This window comes from Eumetopias jubatus, unplaced genomic scaffold (genome assembly GCF_037043125.1).
Source record: "Eumetopias jubatus isolate StellerSeaLion01/CBP00866 unplaced genomic scaffold, mEumJub1_p1.0 scaffold_3, whole genome shotgun sequence".
NCBI lineage: Eukaryota > Metazoa > Chordata > Mammalia > Carnivora > Otariidae > Eumetopias > Eumetopias jubatus.
The window spans coordinates 6,910,836-6,930,940 of NW_028274809.1; the positions used below are offsets into that span (position 1 = coordinate 6,910,836).

General features: G+C 43.6%; 1 protein-coding gene across 7 annotated transcripts in view; it reads right to left on the reverse strand.

Annotated features, from left to right (window-relative positions):
• Positions 1 to 3,330: 3,330 nt before the first annotated feature.
• The window catches only part of LOC148164654 (uncharacterized), a 52,216-nt gene continuing 35,441 nt past the window's right edge, over positions 3,331 to 20,105 (reverse strand). Inside the window, exons 2-4 of one of the 7 annotated variants that reach the window (XR_015767828.1) lie at positions 15,481 to 15,588; positions 4,631 to 5,290; positions 3,331 to 3,628 (exon numbers count right to left, since the gene is read on the reverse strand). Coding sequence is in view for 2 of the 7 variants with exons in the window: in XM_088021484.1 (XP_087877610.1) it covers positions 5,006 to 5,290; positions 15,481 to 15,588 (393 nt within the window). In the remaining 5 variants the exon portion in view is untranslated. Of the gene's footprint in view, positions 5,291 to 11,221; positions 11,333 to 15,480; positions 15,589 to 20,105 lie in introns of all 7 variants that reach the window. The other 6 variants (XR_015767830.1, XR_015767829.1, XM_088021484.1 and 3 more) reach the window with 6 other exon arrangements.

Genomic DNA, 20,105 nt, shown 5'->3' on the forward strand with positions numbered 1-20,105 from the left:
GAGAGCTTGGTCCGCAGCTAGAATGCACAGGTGGGGGCCTTCCGGTGATTTCCAGTGTGTACCTTCTCACCAATCCCTGTACTGCCCTCACCAAACCTTGTGTGCAATATGTTTTTAACCTTTTATTATGGAAATTTTCAAACATATAAAAAAGCAGAGTAGTAGAGTGAAGCCTATCTGCCACCACCAGCCTTCAACAGTTACCAACTCATGGCTGATCTTGTTCATCTATATCCCCAGGCTCCCTTCTCAACTGGATTAGGTTAAGAATTTTAATTTACCCCAGATGCACCCATTACTCACCTGCTAAGCTTTGGCAAATTCCTTCATCTCTGTGATACTCAGTCTCCTTGTGTATAAGATAAGAGCATATCCTCCCAGGAGATGGTGGAAATGAAATGAGCTAATACATGTGGAAGCCTTAAGGGCAGAAGCTTGAAAGGTGGTAAATGCAATGTGAGCTTACCCTTCCTTGTGTTCTTCCCTGCAGTTCTAAACATAACCAGCATGTCAAACCCGAGGACACATTGCTTAGAAGGGTCAAGCACTCTTGTCTTCAAGTGAATTCTGTGGCACTGGGTCTTCTCTGCCCCAGTGAAAACCGAGGAAGTCTCTCATGTTTTCTGGCCACTCTTAGACAACATGCAGTCCCCCTTCTAGTCGTTAGAATGTCCAGTACATGTAGGGGTTCAAGTTTATGCTTCATTCAGATATGCAGCTTCCCCTTCCAGCCCAGGCCTACAGGCAGTGGGCTGCCCTGGGGCTGGGGCTGTTCCTTCTTTATTTCCCCTCATCCTGTGCCCCCACCCAAACACCCCCTCTACACACACACACACACACACACACACACACACACAATGCAGAGCGTCTGCTACAGAGCTGTGGGAAAAGAGGTGGTAATTTAAGCAAGGATGTTCTGAGTTGAATAGCAGATGCTTACTCTGACTCTTTGTGGGGGAATTTCTAGGTTCTTTGACAATTCCTGCCCCAACGCCCGGATGTTTCTTACTTGTTTTCCCATAATATGGATAAATCCCAGCCAGCTTCTTACCCTTTTTGCTCCCCACTAGGAACTCACAGGTACCTCAGGCTTGTCTCTGATGCACTTCATCACAGGACCCGGCAACTTGCACTGTGGGCTAAAGCGTGTGGACTCAAATAAGGAAACATGCCTGAATGTTTGCCCCAACAACATGGGTGCTCACACGTCGGTCCCAGCATGCCCTTCTCTCCGTCCACTCACTCATCGGCAATGGGCCATCTCCTCCTGCCTTTCGTATTTGCTCTGGGGAGTCAGGTGCCAGCTCACTGTGTCCACAAACTGCAGGGAATATGCTTCAGGCTCTCTCAGGGGGCTTGGTGGAAACCCTTAAACCAGCCTTGAGGGATGAGAGGAGTGTTTACAGCCACGATAGCCTCCTCCAAAAACCCTCTCTCTCAATCGCCACGTCTCAACCTCAATGTGGGTGAGGGTCTTAAAAAGCTACACAACTGGGTTTTTAAATCTACGTTGAAATTTCTGCACGGAGGTTTTATTGTTATACCATTTTACATCCAGTGAGTATACTGGATGTAACAAAGCATGTGGCCAAAGTTAGAAGTTTGTCTGCACCCAGCCAACCTGCCAGAGTGGTTTTACATGAGGAGAGACACTGAGCACCTGACCATGGCCACAGGAACGAGAGCCTGGAGACCAAGGGTGGGGAACCCCACGGTCCCTGCTGGGACATAGGAGGCGGAAGCAGCACCCATTGGGTAGATGTCATTGGAATGTGCAAGACATTTTCAAACATGACTCTGTGTGGCAGCAAGAGAAATGATGTCATTGCCTGCTCAGAGGCTTCAGCTTTCTCTCCAACCAGCAATGAGAGACAGGGGACTCCAGTGGACTATATAGATTCCCAAACTTCTCAGGCTTTGCGACAGGGTGTGGAGATAGGCTGGGGCTTCGGGAGGGGGATAGTAGACTTCCTAGTATTAAAGGCCGTGGAGAACTAGGTAATTCCTCGCAAAAATGAGAGATCTGTGTTTGCTTCCAAATGGATGAAACAAATCAGTTTTCTTCGAAATGCCATGCACAGTCCTTCCCCAGGGCCTTAGCACTTGCTACTCCCTTTGCCTGAATGCTCTTCTTACAGCTATCGTTTGCCCCCCCCCATTTTCTTTTTGTTTGTTTGTTTAAAGTTTCACTTATTTATTTGAGAGAGAGAGAGAGAGTGCTGGAGGTGGGGAGGCGCAGAGGGAGAGAGAGAATCTCAAGCAGACTCCCTGCTGAGGGTGGAGCCCAATTCGGGGCTCGATCCCATGACCCTGGGATCACGACCTGAGTCGCATGCTCAACCAACTGAGCCACCTAGGCGCCCCTGCCCCACTTTCATTCTAGCCTCTTCTTAAACATTACTGAACCAGAGAAAACCTCTCTGACCACTTATTTTAAAGAGTCATCTCCACCCCAGTTGAGCCCTGTCTTCCCTGCTGTATCTTTCTCCAGAGCATACATGATCACTTGCATTTTCATTTTATTACCTATCTCCCACTGAAGAACACAAATTCCACGACAGCTTGGACTTTGTTTTGTTCATTGCTTTGTCTCAGTCGCCAAACGTTGCCTGGCACACAAGAGGCACTCCAATGCTTATTGGATGAACGAATGGACTTACATCTCCCTGTTCTTCAGCTCTTAGCTCTTGAACTGTTTTTCTACTTCACCAACTCATTTTTCTGCAGTGGCCAAACCACTGATCCCCACCTCCCTTAAAATAAAAAAATATTGCAATCCTGTTTTCCACCTGAAATCCATCTCTTCTGACCTTAGTGGAGGTTTCCTTTTGAATAATTCAATATCCTTCAGGATGTTTATTAGTGCATTCTGAAGTGTTCGATGTCTTGCAACAGGTCTGTTTCATGGGGAGAGACACCTCTGCTCTATTTTCTCAGATTATTTGCCCTTTCATGACCTCCTGCATCTCTGCATGTACATTGATGACTTTTCTGTGTCGGTCATTCTTTCAGAATGTAATTGTTCATTAATATTGAAAGTTGAGATGAGTTTTGTTTTCAGCTTCAAACGGAGAGGAAAGTAATGATATATGTTATTACAGAAACTATAAAGTTTTTGTGAAAAACCACTAAAAGCAAAAGTAAGATAAATGACAATCTAGAGGGAATATTTTCAATTTACATGAGTTTTACTATATAAAGAGCTCTTACAATCAATTAGAAAAAATCCTCCTGGGGAAAATAAAAAAGACATTTAATTCAAAAAGAATAAAAATATATAGAGTTTTAATCTCAACATTAATCAACAAAAAGAAGATTAAAATAAGCACTTGATAGTATTTTTCATCTCTAAACTTAAGGATAAAGAAGAATCATATCCCTTGTTAACAAAGACTGGAGAACTTTCATATATTTCTGCTAGGAAAATAATTTACTGTAACTTTCCCTGAATGGGCATTTCTTCTATATGAATTAAGAAGCTTAAGCAAAATGTATGCCATCTGATGCAGTAGGGTTTGCTCCGGTGCAGGATTAGGGCAGCATTCCAGGCCATGCTCTGTGCTGAGTCCGTGGTGAGGTCTGGGTTGGGGACAGCTGAGAAGGATCCAAACCTCGGTCAGAATTCCTTCTGGAAACACAGAGCACACTCGAGTTAAGATATCTGATGTAGATCTGAAACTAATGATGTACTATATGTTGGCTAATTAAATTTAAATTAAAAAGGGGGAGTATCTGATGTAGAGATAAAAGAGCTACCTACAAAGTGTGTCTGAGGGAAGGGGACCACAGGTGACAGTGCAGAGCCCTGAGCAAGGAGAGGAAGTGCTTCCTGAACCCAGAGACAAAGAAGGGCTGCAGAGAGGGGTCTGTCTTCCAGGACCTGAGACCATTAGTCAAGGGATAAGGCAGCCCCCAGGGACCCCACAGGGAAGGAACCAGGGAAATACATTCCCTGGTCTCATGCTCCTCCTTCTCTCTGTCTCTTGCTAACATCCTCATTTGTTGAACCCAACTGGTAACCACATCACCTCTGAGTGATGCCCTAGTTCTGTTTGTGCCCTTCTGGCCCTGGCAAAAAGTTTCACAGGGTGGGAAAGGAGATGCATTTGACTTGCAGGAGGTCCCCATGAGGAATGAAGGGGTGGAGAACCTTCAAAATGGGAGGGAAGAGGAGAGGGGGAGGAGACGAGGGTACAGCTAGAATCCTGACTCCCCCTAGGGTTGAGCTCTCTAGGGATAGAAAAGGGATAACAACCCCGGGGCGGGGGGGGAACAAGAAGAAAGGAGAAAGCAGGGGGCCTTTTGTCCCATTTCTTGTTTGGAGCTCAGGGAGACCAGCCAGGGGCAGAGACTGCACCCAGTGGTCCAAAGGCATCCAGAAGAAGGAAGTTGGGAGTTTTAGAAGGTCCCATAGGGACGTGGGGGCTGCCCCTGTTGCCAAGGCTGCTGGAAGTGCCTTAGATCGTGAGGACCCGCTGCTCCAGTGAGAACCAATATGGGACCAGGGGGTTCCTGGCTGTGCCCAGGGAGCCTCAGGCTTTCACAGCAGGGCCAGAAGTGTGGCGGCAAGTCCAGTCACATCCTGACTCCTGATGCTAACAGGTCACAGAAAAAGAGACACAGGCCATGCCTTCCACCACCGCAGAGCTTCTTTGGAAGGTCTACCCAGGCTTGCAGTCAACAGGTTCTTGTGGAGGCTGCTCCCAGAAGGTTCCTAATCATACAAGACTTCAATTAAAGGGAAGTAAATGCAAAGACATCACTGTTTGACAAACTATGGGTTGTAAATAATGGATGCTGATTTGTGCAAGGAAAATGAGAATCATTTTGAGGCATTAACCATGAAACAAAGGTTTTTCATCAGAATAACTAGCTGCCACCAAAACAAATAAATATTTAAAGCTTATTCATACTAAATGTTCATGTACCTATGGATCAGGGTTCACAGTTACACACTTTGCTCACGTGTGCAAACATACTTACTGCTCCTTTGCATCACTGTCTCCTATGGATGTGAATCCCTCTTCTGGGACTCAAGAGATGGCAGGGCAAGGAGGCTGGACCAAGCATGCCAGTTTCCTGCTGAAGGGTGTGCTGGGCTCTTTTTCTGCAATTCTCCCCTGCTCCCCCCACCCCAGCAAGATTCCACCTGAGTAGAGAGGAGAGTGGACTTCGCCTCCCAGCATGGGAGCAGGAGGGGCTTGAATCCACGGCTGGTCCCTGTGTCATCGTTGGGTGTTGTCCTCCAGGTGCTCTGGGCCTTGTGAAGCTGTCCCATATGGACCCCCTCCTAAAAAGTAATTCAGGAAAAAGACAAAGACATGGACTGCAGGACTTATCAGAGCATCTTCTGCACTGCTGTGCTCTAAGACTGTTTTACAGGGTACACAGTATGCCTCCTTCCTCATGAGGTTTGACCACAGATCTTTTTCCCACAGAGCATCTCACAGGGCCAGTGTTCTGCCAAACACACGGGAAAGTTCTGCTCTGATAGGATTACATTTAGAATGTCAAAGTTCAAAACCATTTCAGAAGATAAGAGCAAGCTAAACGCATTTCTCTACGGCAAAGGGCAGATAAGAAATGGAGTGGCCAGGAGCTTTCAGGCCAAGAGCACAAAACACAAAAGCATAGCAGGACAAGAAATGGATTAACCCACTTATTAAAATACCAAGATTCTCCCTGACATGTTACTTACAAAAATATATCCCCAAGGGGGAAAAACAGGGAGATAAAAAAATAAAAGGATGAGCAAATATACAACATGTGAATGTTAGTACATAAAGAAAAAGAAAGAAATTGCAGAGAAATTGAATTCCAAGCAAACCTTATTTAATGGGGCAAATAGGGCCATTTTTAATGGACACAAAACCCAACCCAATGTGAGAGGATAATGGTCTTAGAGATTTATATATACTCTGACTCAAAACTGATAAGGCAAAAATTATTATAACCACAAGGGACATTTAACAGAAAAGCAATGACAAGATTTTAAAACAGTATTGTCATTCTAAGAGAGATAAAACACACACAAAATGTATATGAACATAGGGGACTTGATCAATATAATTAATAAGGAGAAATGTGTAGATATGTTATTTTTCCTAAAATAAATAAGCTTTCTTCCTTATTTTGTGGCCTTGGAAATTTAGAAAATTGAACACATGTTTACCTTGACAGATCTCATACATTCCCCAAACTAGAAATTGCACAAAACACATTTTTTTTAACACGATACGATGAACTTACACATTAATAAATGGATTCAAAACAAAGCACCAAAATCACTCAGAAATTTAAAAATAAATAAGAATGAAAATCACCTGTCTAAAAACTGGTAGGATTAAGAAGTAAATGAAAATATATAATGGTCAAGTACTCAGATGAAAATAGAAGTGAGATCACACTATTTCAAAACACATAGGCCACCACAGATAGGGTCATCAGAGAGAAAGGTACATTTTCAAAAAAAGAATAACAAAAAGTACTAATAGTTACCTCAGGCTTCATTTTTTTAAATTTTGTTTTTAAATAAAATTAGTCCTAAAGAAACCTGGGGAGAGGAATAACAGAAATATGACAGAAATTAATTGGCAAAAAGAATGGAATCTATAAATACAGCTAAAAGTTGCTTCCTTTCCTAATGAGTAAAATAGACAAACCTTTGTTAAATCTAATTTTTAAAATTCCAAAATGCAAAGAAATAAAATCAGAAATTTGTAAGTTGTCCTAAGAAAAGATATGACACCATTTCTTAGCAATACAAGTCTACTTGGTCAAACTGTGTAGTAGTAAATTGAAAATGTCAATAAAGAGAAATATTTCATGCAATTTTTTTAAATAATTGAAGCTTTAAAATAACAGGGCCAATAACCAAAAAATACTGTAGAAGTTTTCAAATAATTACTCCTTAAAGCTCTGATTTCAGGTATCTTCTTAAGCAAATTGCACTGATAATGTAATAGAAAATGCGTTTTTGCAATGCTAACTTAAACCTGATTTCTACATGTGACTAGCACAGCACAGGTATGGCAATTGTAAATCAGTCTCATATTTAACTGGAATGTGAATAAAGACCCTAACTAAAATCCTACCACACTCCTATGTACTAAATCTGAACATATACATACACAGAAATATAGAATTTATATCCAGGAATGGAAAGATGTTATAATATTTAAACTATACATTATACTGATGTTTTTGAAAAGAAAAATATATAAGCATCTCTGAGGTGTTGCAAATGCTTTAATACATTTCTGTTCCTTTTTCAGATATAACTGTTTGAAAACTAAAACAGAAAAAATTCTTGCCTCACAGATTAAGGATAGTTATTCTAAGAAGGGTCCTCATTGGAGTCAGTGATTCACTTGGGTCACACAATGAAACTGGGAAAGGGGGCAGGAATGGGGATTATGACAATGGCTGCTAATTTATTCATTTATCCAACAAATACTCATTGAGGGCCTGCACTAGGCTCCCGGTATTGTAGGTGTTGGAGACAGTGTTAGGCTCCCCGTGGTCATGTGATTGCTATGGTTGTTGCTGTGAATGCTGCTGTTAAAAATTCTATCAGCCACACTCCTCACATGCCCAAGTGCACAACAATGAAGCACGCATCAGCAGGCAATTCACTCAAGCCTGTGGACAAAATCAACACCTGAAGGAGTTTTCTTGTATACCCAAAATTCTGACGGAGAAGACATGGTAGCAGAAGGATCTCATTCACTATAGTAACACAAAATATCCCACAAAATACCTCGAAATCATCTTGAAGACTAACGAACGCCACACTGAGAGCCCTAAGAGAACCTTGCAGAAGGGAAGGAAGAATGGGGATTCTGTACCCTGCTAAGGCAGACTATGGTAAAAATGGCATTTTCCTCCAAGTTAATTTTTAAGTGTAGACAATTTCAAAAAATAACCCAAATAGAGGTGGTTTTTGTTTGTTTATTTTAGAATTTGGGAAAGGGATTCTAACATTTTTTTCCAGAAAAATAAGCAGACAAAGGTAACAAATAAATATTAAAAAAAAAAAAAGCATGGTGGGAAAGACGAGGTCCATTGGATGTGAAGATATGGTAGCAGCAAACACTCAATCATTCATGAATTTGGTGGACGTTGATTGCGTCCTGTTGGGTGGCAGATGCTGTCATGACTGTGACAGGCTACAACAGTAAATGAAGAGAATCTGTCCCAGCAGTCCTGGAGCTTGTGGGCCAATGTTAGCCTACATCCAGCAGTGGTAAAGGCCATGAAGAACAGGATGCAAGTTAAGAGGGTAGACAGTGACTGAGGTCATGGGGCAGATCTCTTCTGGATTGGGTTTCTGAGGAGGTGACTTTGAACAAAGACCCCAGTGAAGAGTCGATGGAACCAAACTGATGTTGGGGAGAGCTGAGTTCAGGTGGAGTGGGCAACACATGCTAAGGATGAGGGAGTGCTTGATGGGTTTGAGGAAGAGCAAGGACATCAGTGTGTTGAGGAAACCTGTAGGCACTGAGGTCGGGAGGTGGCCAGCAAGCAATGCATGTCATCAGTGGGCCTTAGGGGTCCTGCTGGGCATGGTCCCAGTCTCCCCAGGACAGTTCTGGTGCATGCCTGCTGGCCCTATGTAATCAATGGTGCCTCGTTATATCCTCAAGGTCTGTTTCTTCTCCTTATTCAATTCAAGCTGAAGGGTAAAATAGAAGAAATCATGGGAAAAACATTTCACAATATTGAGCAAAGAAAAGACTTCCTAATCGGAATACAGAAAGTGATGACCTTAAAGCACTACATTAAGATAATGTGTCCATCAAATGACTCTAGTGATAAACCTAGAATATCTTGTGCCATAAAACAAGGAAGTGTTCAAAGACTGATCCCAAGCATAACACGTCCTAACTGGCATGAAAGACTTCCCACTGGTTAAATTTAGGATGAGTTGATTCTCCAAAAGAATAATGACAAAAAATGAATGTAAAACGAATACAGGAGTCCACAGTGTGCTAATAAATATAGATGAATGAAATGCAAAGGAAAGAAGGGAAGGCTCCCCTTTTATTTAAGCGAAAAATGCCAACTAACAAGTGTAAAAGGCATCATGGAGTTGGAAAATCACCATCTTGCGACTACCACAGTGTTATTATTTCAGACAAGAACTTGGGTGAATGTTTGTTGGGGAACCAGGTGTCAACGTGGTATCATCTCTCCACAGAATACATATTAATTACATAGGAGGAAAAGGTACCTTTATAGTGGAGAAATTGGTTAGAGGGGCGCCTGGGTGGCTCAGTCAGTTAAGCGTCTGCCTTCTGCTCAGGTCATGATCTCAGGGTCCTGGGATCGAGCCCCGCATCGGGCTCCCTGCTCGGCAGGGAATCTGCTTCTCCCTCTCCCTCTGCCCCTCCCCCTGCTTGTGCTCTCTTGTGCTCTTTCTCTCTCAAATAAGTAAATAAAATCTTTTTTTAAAAAAAGAAATTGGGTAGAAATTGCTTTGAGTGATCAAAGTGACATCATGGCCTCCAGAAATGATGCATTGAGCACACAGCATCAATTATGAAATCTCCTGAGAGAAATAAAAACTCTGACTTAATCCTGAAGAAGCAGCCAGAAATATCCATACTAGAGCACATTCTACAAAATGAGTGGTCTGTATTCTTCAAGAATGTCAACGCCATGAGAAATACAGATTAAGAACCTATTTTGACTAAAGGAGTCTACAGATCTAGGATGATTAATGCAGTGTGTGGTCCTGGATCAGGGAAAATGCTATCACAGACACAGTGGGACAACGGCTGAATTTCTAATATAGACTACCTGTCATATAATAGCAATACAAAAATGCTAAATTCATCCAATTTGATAGTAATATTGTGGTTTTGAAAGAAAATCTCCTTGTGCTGAAGGTACCTATAAGTATTTAGAGATGAAGGGTTATGGCATCTATAACTTACTCTCAAATGATTCACAAAAACATTGACAAATAGGTTAATAGATACATACATAAATAAGTAGATAAAGCAAATGTGGCAAATTGTTAATACTTGATGAATCTAGATGAAAAGATATAGGAGCATTCATTAGATACTTCTTACAACTTCTCTGCAGATTAAAAGCTAAAACAGGGGCACCTGGGTGGCTCAGGCAGTTAAGCGGCTGCCTTCGGCTCAGGGGTCATGATCCCAAGGTCCTGGGATCGAGCCCCACGTTGGGCTCCCTGCTCGGAGGGAGGCCTGCTTCTCCCTCTCCCACTCCCCCTGCTTGTGTTCCCTCTCTCACTGTGTCTTTCTCTGTCAAGTAAATAAATAAAATAAAATAAAAATAAAAGCTAAAACAAAAAGTTAAAAATTTATAGAAGACAAAATAAAATTTTAGAAGTCCGAAGAAAGAAGACTTGATAGAGAAATGGACAGAAGTTATAGGATAAATAAATAGCTGAGAAACATTTGAAAGGAGATCCCACATCATTAGTCACTAGGGACAGAATTAGCAGTAGAATAATAAGTTGTGATTTGAAGTGGAACACTATACAGCAATGAAAATGAAAAATAGTTGCTAGACTTAATAACACAAATGAAACTCACAATCCTAACAGTGTGTGAAAAAAAGAAAGCATACAAATGAGTATATAGTCGGATTCCATTTATGTAAAGATCAAGGCAGAAAACTCTTTAAGGAGTTAGAACTCAGGGAGCACATGATCTAGCAATCCCACCTCTGGGTATATATCCAAAGGAAATGAAATCAATATCTTCAAGAGATATCTGCACTTCCATTTTTATTGAAGCATTATTCACAATAGCCAAGACGTGGAAATAACCTAAGTGTCCCTCACTTGATAAATAAATAAAATGTGAGATACAGGTGTGTGTGTGTGTGTGTGTGTGTGTATAAAAATATTAATCAGCCTTTAAAAAGAAGGAAATTCTGTGATTTTTGATACCATAGATGAACCTGAAGGACATCACGCTAAGTGAAATAAGCCAGGCACAGAAAGACAAATACTACATAATTTCAGGTATGAGAATCTTACAATGTCTAACTCACTGGGGCACCTGGGCGGCTCAGTCGATTGAACATCTGACTCTTGGTTTTGGCTCAGGTCACGGTCTCAGGGTTATGAGCCCCACCTTGGGCTCTACACTGGGCGTGGAGCCTGCTTGGGATTCTCTCTCTCCCTCGCCCTCTGTCCCTCCCCTACCCCAAGAAAAACAAAAACCAAAAACATCTAACTCACAGAAGCAGAGATGAGAATGGTGGTTGCCAGAGGCTGGAGGGGTAGGAGATGGGAAGATGTTGGTCAAGGGTACAAAGTTTCAGTTACGCAGGATAAATATGTTCCGAAGGTCTGATGGACAGAATAGTAACTTGAGTTAGTAAGGCTGTATTACATATTTGAAATATGCTAAGAGAGTAGATTATAAGTGTTCTCACACACACACATTGTGAGGTAACAGATATATTAACTAGCTTGATTGTGGTAATCATTTCACAATGTATATGTATTTTAAAAAAGCATGTCGTACACCAAATAAATATGTACAATTTTTAATGTTAATTATACCTCAAAAAAGGAAGTCAGGGGCACAGGGGCTTCTAGGGTGCTAATTATAATGTTCTGATTCTTGCTCTGGGTGCTGGAAACACCCGTGGGTTTATGCAGCTAAAATCTATCAGGCTATACACTTATTATTTATTCATGCTTTCTTCTATATATTATACTTCACTGAAAAGTTTTTCCAAAAGAAAAGCAAATATAATAGTGTCCTTCTGCAAAAGCAAAAACAAAAAACAAACAAAACAAACACTTAGGAAAAGTTTTCATTTTAAACTCAAAAGAAGAGAAGAAGGAGCTTGCCAGCTTACTTCACTCTCACTCATTTCCTGAAGTACCGACTGGATAATCCCTGTTATTAGCTCTGGAATTGAGAAAAGGTGAGTCACACTGATTAATGCAGCATAGTTTTGAGAGGAGCCTTGAGTAATTCCCACATGAATAGGAGCCTGTAATTAATCACTGACTATTAAAGCAGTACAAGTGTTTGAATTAGTAGCCAACAAAATAAAACAAAACCTATTAAAACATGTTTTTGAGCAGAAAATTTATACTTCAGAGTGGGTTCCAGACGAAACAAGCGTGGCATCTGCTGCACAAACAGGGGTACCACTGAGCATGTGTGAGAGGACGCCAAGCCCATCACAACTGGGCAGACAGCACCAGGCTGCCACACATAGGAATCTCGGCATTTCAGCCTTGAGATTTGTAATTGCAATCCAGTGGATTACTTTAAAAAAAAAAAACAAACTCTATTAGCAACCTATAGTTTGATTTTCACCCTTTGCATGGGAAGCTAATGACAACAAAAAGGATTAATCTGTCACAAAAGCATGGTGCTATTGACTTGAGAAAAGACAGTGTGGAATTTAAGAACACGCCTCCCAAAATAAGGCCACCAGCCTGGTCTTGCCATTGTGTTCTGCAATTGAAAGAAAGATATGAAGGCTGAGCAGAGCTGTCTAGGAAGGTCACCCCAAATCCAGCTGAGCAGCAGCACTTGGATGGGTCCCCAAGTTGGAGGTCCCCTCCCTGTCCAGAATCTCAGTTGGTCAGTATACCCAGAGCTACAAAGCCTCATCCTAACCAACATCAGCAAAACCACGAGTATGCTCAAGATTGCCAACCTACAAATCCTCAAGGAGGAAGACAGAATTAACTCCATAAAGTTGGATACATTTATGGTCATCCTACCAACAAGTCTACAGGAGAAAGCAAAATGCAAACAGAAAGTTACTTTGTGAACATGGATCCAAAATAAAAGGAACTCACTGGATATTTTTGATGACTAAAATAAGAAAATTTTAACAGCCAGGAGAACAGACATATGTATAAGAGATATGGGCACAAGCTCTCCCTTAGGAGTGCAGAATTCAGAAGTGATGGGTTTGGACCTTGGTTTTGCCTCTTCCTGTTTGCATGACCTGGAGTAAAATCACTTGGTTTACGTGAACCTCAGGTCCTGATCCATGAGATGTGGATATTAGTACCTATCTCTAGGATGACGGGGAGGATTAAGGAGGCAATCTATGTGATAGTGCCATATGCATGTAAAATATAATCATTTCCATCCGCTCTGCCCCTGGCTACTCCTCGGGACCCGAAGATCTCACTTGGAGACTGAGTCCCACAAAGGTCCTGATCCATCTTTGGAGTTGCTGGTTGTACACCGGCTCCAAAGGGAAGTATGATGTGAATCAGTGTTATTCCAATGAACGAGATCCCCTCCAGGGTGTGAGGCTCTTCCCCAGGGCACTTATAGACCATGAAGTTCTTTCTGGTCTTCCTTCAATGCCTTCTGTTCTATTCCAGTTGATGTAGCAAGCTTCCCACATGGTTCCCGGATATACTCTTATTTCTTTGTTAAGTTGGTTTTGCTGATTCCTGTTCCCCTTGCCTGGATCTTGATGGCCTTTCTACACCTTACCAGTTCCCTCCTCCTAGGGTCCCACTGGACTTCCTTGCCTTTACCCCAAGTCAGTGTCTGGGCTTCTACCCAGTGTTGGAACTCCCTGGAAACAGATACAATATTTCCTGCAGTATCACTTGAAGTGCCCTGGAGGTCAACATAAGCTCTGCTCCAGTCCAAGTTCGCCACGTATCAGGTAACTGTAGCCTTAATTCTGAATATCATCAATCAGCATGCGACGATAGGTGTTTATTTAGCTCCTGAGCCTGTGAGTTGGCCGGGGGTCAGCCAGTCTAGGCTTGGCATGACTGGAGATGGCTCTGCTCTATACGGCTGTCATCCTCCTTCCAGGAGCAGCAGGGCCCCTTGGTCATATAGCTCCTTGGACGATGGCAGAAGTACAGATGCCGGAAGAGACGCCTGTGTGCATTCCATGCCTACTGCATCCAGTCTGCTAATATCCCATTGGCCAAAGCAAATCACGTGGTAGGGCCCCTCATGAAGGCATAGGGAAGTTTCCCTGCCCACGGCAGGTGGACACTGAGAACTTACATGGCAAAGAGAATGGGTACCAGGAACAACACGGCACTCCAGCTTATCCTTATCTTTCTCAGAGGCTGGTTCAGATGTTCTCGTGTCTGCCATGTCTAGCCCTAGATTTGATCAGTTAATTTAATTTAAAGCCAATTTGATTAATTTAATCATTTAATCCCCAATGTCCGTGCCACCCCTGACAAAGATTCTTTGCTTGACCAAACTTCCATCAGGCTCCTGAACCCATCTGTGCACTGCCTTGTAAAATCTAGTTTTAACAAGAACCCTGCTTAGGGAGATTGACCAGAACCACCTACCCTGGATATCTGATCAGGACCCTCGTCCTCAACCAGCCCCCAGGTGATATCCGGCCGCTCTGGCCTGTCTTCAGCAAGAATCAGTAGGTGGGTTTAGCCAGAACCCCCTTTACTCCTGATGTTTCCTCTTAGTCATTTTTCTCTCCACTGATCCCCACCCTGCTCCTTGGCTATAAACCCCCCACTTGCCCATGCTGTATCTGGAGACCAGCCCAGTCTCTCCCCCACTGCAAAATCCCATCATGATGATCTCTGTGCTGATCACAGTGGTCCAAATGGACCGTCTTTCCATGGGTGTTACTGGATCTATTTCATTCTTTATCACCCTCTTTTCTCCCCTGTTGGTCCACACTGCACTTGGCCACTTCTACTTATGCTCACATCTCTCCTCAGAAACTTCCATGGCCCCCCTACTAAGTGGGGTCCTCCTATTTCCTTCTCTCATGGTGCTCTGAAGTTTCCCTTCTTGGCACCTATTTCTGAGTGTGAGGGGAAGTAAGTCCTGGAACCATAAATACTGAGAGCCTGCAAAGACTGAAGATTCTCTGGTCCAAGTTTCTTGCTTTAGTGACATATCATCTGAGGCTCTGGGTGGAACCCATGCTTCCCTGGCTGGTTAGCAGTAGGTTGGATAACGTCCCTGCAGACGAAGGCCACACCTGTCCTGAACCGGCCAAATCATTCAACAAGTAACATGAGCCGGCCGATAATCACATGAAGAAATGCAAAAAGTAAAATGAAATGTAAAAGGAAGAAATGAAAAGTAAAGTGTATATGCATATGTATGTGAATATATGTACGTATATAAGTATACATGTGGACTTAGGTGTATATATGCAAATTTTGTTGGCTATAATTGCTCCAGGCCCTGAAATAAGAAAGCACTAGCAACACTAGTTGCTTCATAGAAAACGTCTAGCAACACTGACGAATAGTATGAATCAGTAGTACAACTAGGATAGTCCCACAACGTGGTACTCCGGTTAGTTGCTTTTGATTAATTTTTTTTTTTTTTTGATGGGAAGAGCGTGCTAGTTTCAGCTCACCGGCGCTACTTCTTCCCAATGATTAGTTTAGAGAAACTGAGCTGAGAGAAGCATGCAGAGAATCGATTGACAGGAAACAAGGGAAACAATCCATTGCTGCTACAAAACACCACCCTTAAAAGAGCGACAACTTACCCGGGTGCCTCTGGAAGCTGAGTCCAGGTGTTCCAACAGAGATCTGTACAAGGCAACCCACACCATGGGGAAGGGAAAGTTAGCCATGCTGAGCAGGGACACGGATCTCTGTAGCAAAAGGTGTATAAGAGACGTAAGATAGTAAAAACTGACTTTGGAAACCCGCCGAATAAAATCAGTATAAATTCAGAGACCACCTAAAGATGAAGCTACCTGCAATCTTCAAGCCACGCCCAGGAAACATCCTGAGTTTTTGGAGGTAACTGTGAGCAGTAAATGCCTGTTGGCTTTGGGTGCAGGACGGGCGGGGCAGATATTAAATGGTGTTTTGCAGGGAGTGTCATGGCTACTGTTGTTTTCACTGAGGTCTAGCAGGAGGTGATGCACCCTTTCCAAGGGAAGGACTGTCCTCTCCCCCAGGGAGACTAGAGCCGTGAGAGGTTGCAGTCAGGGGTCTCCAGTTAGAGGCAGAAAGGTGACATATCTATAGTTAAGTTCACTAAGACTGCCTGGAATTTGCAAGTCTTTCATTTATGCCAACAAATAAAAATTCAGACCTCAAAGCTTGAGGTTTGGACAGATGCATAAGATGTAGCCAAGGCTTAGCAGAAAGAGGTCGGACATCTTAGCCAACAGAAATCAGACATCCTTGCAGGACAGAGTAAGCCAGGGCAGGCTGGACCCCACAGGAGAGAATTTTGGAACCCAGAAGAGAGGAACGCAGGTCAACACAAGTGTGCTCTTAACCGGGCTGGCCCAGCAACCACCACACCCTCAGCATGGCCGAGCTGCACAACATGGGCTCAGGCCACCGATTCTTGTGCATCTCAGTCTCTGCACAGGTATGATGAATTCTAGGTGGTTGTCACATCAACAGGGTTCCATTATTCTTAAAGCAGTCTTATCTTCATAAAGATATCTAGAGTTTTTGTTTTTAATCCTTAGGTATTACTATCTGTAAGTAGCTGGATTGGGTGGATCTACTTCCTAGCTATCATCACCATCACCTAACCCCAAGTGTGCAAAACCAGGAGATAGCCTCTAGGTGCTGCTTATGTTTCCTGTTCTAAAGGAAGAAGGAAAGAAGGGAGGAGGGGAGGGAGGGAAGGAGGAAGAGAAAGAAATAATAGTGAACTGCTTAATGATGGACTGATTTTCATTTTAAAAGCTGTGGGGGGGGGTGTGCATGTGTGTGTGCATGTGTGTGTGCATGTGTGTGTGCATGTGTGTGCATGTGTGTGTGCATGTGTGTGTGCATGTGTGTGTGCATGTGTGTGCATGTGTGTGTGCATGTGTGTCAGTGTCATTCCTATAATTGTCAGTAATGGCATCCCTGGGATCTTTTCCCTACCACCGATCAAATTCGCCCTAAGAAACACCTTTGTGGCAGAGTAGTGTGGAGCTCATTTAGAGAGCTACAACAGAGCTCTGAGTTAATTTCCTCTTGTCTTTATTTATGGAATGCATTTGCTGTAGTAAATTTCCTTCAGCAAAAATACCTTCGAAGTGTTTTCGAAATGCTCTTAACTGTCCTTCGCATTTATATATCCTATAACAATCAGCATCAAAATGCTAATGTTACAGATTTAGAAAGCTAAGTTCTTGGGAATCACTGTGATAGAAATAATTTGTGTGTGTGTGGCCCATGCCTCAGAGCCCAACATGTTCCCTATACTTCACTGAACATAGTTTTGGGTCTGAGAACCACCTCCCGCCACATCCGGGTCTTCTGTCCTCCTACCCCATCCTCCACTCAGACCTCTCACCATTTTCTTCTGCATGTGTTCAGTTCTCATGAGCTTCCACGACGATCCTCCTGTAATTCTGCATGCTCTGGGCACACCCATGACCATGTCCAAAGCACAGTGGCCCTCAAACCTGCATGTTTACCCTCCTATTTCCTTTCATATGCCCACGACTGCAGCCGGCTCTCCGCCTGAGCATCCCGGTTCACCTGCCACACGAAGGAATACACGTCCAACTTCAAATCGGAAGTCACTGCCTATGCCAACCTCTGCAAAACCACTGTTTCCTGCCCTGATCAATGACACCTACGTGGCCGCTGTTCGCTGGAAACTGGGAGTTGTACCTGAATCTCCTCTCTCTCCCTCACCTCCCTACAACCCTACTACTGCTGTCCCCTGACTCTTTGATGCATCATCTAAGACCCTGAGACACCCTCCCTGGTCTGGACGAATTGTAAGGCATCATTCCATTTGAGGTCCCAACCTTATCCCTTCCTCTTCAATATACGCTTCCCGTTGCTCCCAGGTACCTTCCGAAAAATCCATGTGCTTTTGTTTTAATCCCTTGCTTAAAGCCCTCCACACCACCAACATGCTGAAGTTCTACTCCCAGCTGCCCTCTTGTCTGGGATGGTCCTTCCAGACTCATTGCTTGCTGCTCCCAGACCCTCCAGACCCTCCCAGTCAGCCTGAAATGCATGGAACTCCTCCAACACAAATGTTCTTTTAGGTCTCTGTGCCTTTGCCTGTGCTGGTCCTCCTGCCCCCAACTCCCTTCCCTTCCTTCCTCACTGCAAGACCCACCTCATCCTCGCTGAGGCTCACTTCAGGGCAGCCTTTTCTGGTCTGGTCAGGTTCCCCTCCATGGGCCCCTCATTTTGGCATCTATTTCAACTTGTTGTGATATTTTTGTTTATGTGTTTGCTCCCCTCACAGAGTGTGAACCCCTCAATGTCCTCATTGGCACAATCCCTGGCACATTACAGAATGAGTGCATGCACCAGTGTCTCATGATTTCATATTACTAACCATGGTTTCATGGGGAAAACAATGGAGGGGCATAAGAATTAGCCCTAATAGTTAAGGGAATGCCAAAATCGGTGTCATACAAAATTAAGCCAACCAAGCACACCTGTACTGGGCTGAATAGTGTCTCCCCAAATTCATATCTACTCAAAATCCCAGAAGGTGACCTTGTTTGGAAATAAGTTTGTTGAAGATGTCATCAGTCAAAAAGAGGTCATACTAGAGTAGGGTGGGCCCTTAATCCAGGATGACTGAGATCTTTATAAGAAAAGAAGAAACGCAGACACACAGAAAAACAACAGAGGCAGGGATGGGACAGGTGCGTCTCCAAGCCAAGGAATGCCAAGGATTGCCAACAATGCCAGCAGCTGAGAGAGAGCCTGGGCACAGGTTCTCCCATGGAGTTTCAGGAAGCGTTTGGCCCACTGTGACCTTGACGTCAGACTTCTGGCCCCTGGAACTGGGAGAGAGTCAATTTCCATTGTGTAAGCCACCTCGTTTGTGGCACTTTGCTCTGGCAGCCCCGGGGACCTGATTCTCCACCCTAGCCCGAGTTCCAGCAATGCCTACGAGGCGGGAGGGGATGGGACACCAACGCGTTGCTGCCTCTCCTCGCGCTGGGGCTTCACAAAACAGATGATCCACAGGATCCGCATGAAACGTGCCGTGTTAACTCTTGCTTCCTTCTTCCTTTTCACAAAAGCCCCAACACCACAATGGTGCTTGAGAACGCACCTAACAGAGAAGCTGTCACATTGGAGGTGGAACAAGTGGCCCATAAACACAATGGCAAAGACTGGGGGCCAAGGCCCCCAAATTACTTCTCTTCTTTTCCTCTTTGATCGCTCAACGTGGTCTTTTAAACAACACTGAGATTCTAAGTGATCTATGGGGGCCATTTGAGCTCTAAATCTAGTCCTGCTCGGAAAACGGAGGAGAGGAGGGAGAGGGGCAGCAAGCAGGTCGGGAGCAGGACTGGGGAGGGGCTGTCAGGACCCCTAGAGCCTGCGAGCGTGGGCTTTCTGGGGTCTCAGCAGTGAGGAAACATCCTGGACTATTGCCTGGCCCATCTCTCGGCTCTCTGTCGGTGTCCATCAGCTGATGTTTCCCTGTTCAGGAACAAATGCTACACTGGGTTTTTTAAAAACGATCGTTGTGGCTTCGCATGTACATGAATATGTGGTAGGGCAAGATCCACCCTTTATATTCCGTTTCTGAAGGTGACAACGGAGCCAGAAAGCTCCCAAGAGAGAAAATGGCCCTGTAGGATTTCTGTCTGACTCCGAAAACTCTTGTGGTGGCTCGGCTATCCATGTACTTTTATTCACTCAAGTGCATGTTTCAGTAAAGTTGAATATGCTGGGAAAACCCCACCTGCAATTTGGGTTGGCAATGCGTTGGAGAGAAACGACATCTCTGTAACGTTAAGTTATCCTCTATGAGAATGTGGAGTCCGTCTCCATTTGTCTAGATTATATCCCCCTTTCCTAAAGTCTGATCCTCAGAAATCTTCTAGAGTGTTCTTGGTTAAATCCTAAATACTCATCAACCTTTTGATGCTTCTGTGAATGGTTTCTTAACTCTTATTTTATGTTCTAGTTGGTTAGGGCTGATATTGGTAAATTACAGAGATTTTTCTGATTCTAATAGTTAATCTGTTAAGTCTGTTGTTTTCCTTTCCTAGGCAAATGAAGACATCAGTCCTCAGAGAGTGATAACTTTACGTTTCACCTACTAATCCCTTATTCCTCTTTCTTAAGTTTGGGCCAGAATTTCCAGTTTTATGGTAAACATTCGCATTGATAACAGACGTTCTTGTTCACAAAGTTAAGGAGAAGGTAGCCAAAAATTTGC